General features: G+C 48.8%; 1 protein-coding gene across 1 annotated transcript; it reads right to left on the bottom strand.

Moving 5' to 3' along the window:
- Positions 1 to 971: 971 nt before the first annotated feature.
- Positions 972 to 1,865, bottom strand: H257_16914 (hypothetical protein; the record flags this gene model as incomplete). Its single annotated transcript, XM_009845527.1, has 1 exon — positions 972 to 1,865. One exon carries the CDS (start codon positions 1,863 to 1,865, stop codon positions 972 to 974), a length of 894 nt encoding a protein of 297 aa, XP_009843829.1.
- Between the last annotated feature and the right edge of the window lie 82 nt (positions 1,866 to 1,947).

Genomic DNA, 1,947 nt, shown 5'->3' on the forward strand with positions numbered 1-1,947 from the left:
TCAAATGGCGCGGCCTCGGGGGTCGGTGTGGGCGCCGTAAATGGGGTGGTAGCGTAGCCATATGGTTAAAACCGCTGGTCAACAGCTGGTGGATTACGCCGGCGTGGAGAGGCGAACAGGGTAGTGGCTTGACGGCGCACGGGACGGCCGCGTTCGGCTGGGATCGGTATCGCTCCGTCCCGTTAACAGGGGACAACGAGCGTTGGTGGTCAGAGTCACTCATTGCTTCGGGCGATGAGGCTAAAGAATTCTTTGTTTTCACTCCCGTCGTTATCCGGACGGGAACCTCTTGCGGAGGCCGAATAAAATTGCAAACAGAGGTCTCTTACTACGAATTACGTAGTACTTTTTCTGGTCATTTAAGTCTAATCATTTCGTCCAATGCAAATGCGCCAACAATGCACATCTTTCAACCGCACGACAATGACAACCGCACGACGAATGGCGGCCTGCTGCACATAATGGAGACTAACGGCCTTACCGATCATGAGACCATGAGCCGACCTCTAAAATGGCTCATAGGTCTTTCTGCAGCGCCAGTACATCTGTAGTTACTAGTTGCGGTAGACTGCATGAAGCTCAGTTTTCGGAAAATGAATCATATCGTCCACGGTGATAGTCGACACAAGACGGACGATTCACGTGCGCTAGTGATCGCTTTTCATGCGTACTTTGTCTTTTATGATGCCATTGACCTTCGACACCATAGTCCAAATCAACGCAAATCATGTGTTCATATGATCGTTATTTCCAACAAGGAATTCTTCGCCAAAAGTAGTATTGTGCTTTTCAACATTTCTGCCAGTGGATTTAGCAGCTTTACAGTCCACGACAGCACTGAGGGAACTTAACGGATACTTATCCGGTTTCATGAAGTGTGAGAGTACGTGTCTGAGGCAACAAACTGCGTAAAACAATAGCAAATTTTGGCACCAAATTATAAACTTATGCAATTATACAATTCCAAAGTCCTAAAATCCAGCGTCGTTCGCTGAGTCTTGAGAAGCCGAACTGGACTCGGTACCCTCCGATCCGTCGCCTGCCACTTCATTGTCCCCTTGGTAGTTGTCGTCGTCAATGATTGACACATGTCTATGTAGATCTAACAGGTCGTACTCGGCCTTTCGAATGCAACCAAAGATAGAGTGCGACGTCAAGTTGACGCACGCTGCATCCAACCGCTGGCCAACTTCCTGAAATGTTGTATCGTCTTGGTACTGTCTTCCGACGTTTCCTTTTATGATAGCCCACACAACCTCGATAGGCTGCAAGTTGGAATGATGTCGAGGGCTGAAGTACACTTCGTGTCCGGCAGCTTCAGCCATGACAACTGTCACCGGTTTGATCCCGTCCACAAACGGTTTGATTTTGGCCCATAGCACCGACTTCATTTCCGATGGTGTCCAATCCAGGCCGAATCGATCACAAGCTATCTGTAATTCGACCTTCCGCGATCGGAATGCCGGCGTGTCACCGGGACGGCATTTGTGGTAAGCTGCGTTGTCCATCACAATAATTGTGTTTTGTAGATTGCGTGCTGCCAGTTCATCTAGCAATCGCTGGAACCACGTGAGGTAATACTCGTGATTAAACATGCCGTGGTAGTCCTTGGTTTGTTTGCGCCCGGCACCAACGAACTTGTCATAGGCAATGAAGATTGAATTTTCCTCGCCGCCATCAACGATTGCTCCAATGAAGCAGTAGCGCTTGCCTTTTTGCTTGGCCTTTGGCTGAATATCCAACTCGTCGGTAGGGTCATGCAGGGAAATGTCATTTTTGTTGTAGTGATGATGAACAAAGCATTCGTCTGTGTAGACAACTGTTCTGCGGTTGCGTGGATCGATATGTTGTGTGGCCGCGCACATACGTCTGACATATAGGTCACGCAGCAAGGTGTTCTTTTCAGTCAACGCCAGGGACTTTTTTCCCTTCTTGTTGCCACGGTTG

This window comes from Aphanomyces astaci (assembly GCF_000520075.1).
Source record: "Aphanomyces astaci strain APO3 unplaced genomic scaffold supercont1.94, whole genome shotgun sequence".
Taxonomy (NCBI): Eukaryota; Oomycota; class Saprolegniomycetes; order Saprolegniales; family Verrucalvaceae; genus Aphanomyces; species Aphanomyces astaci.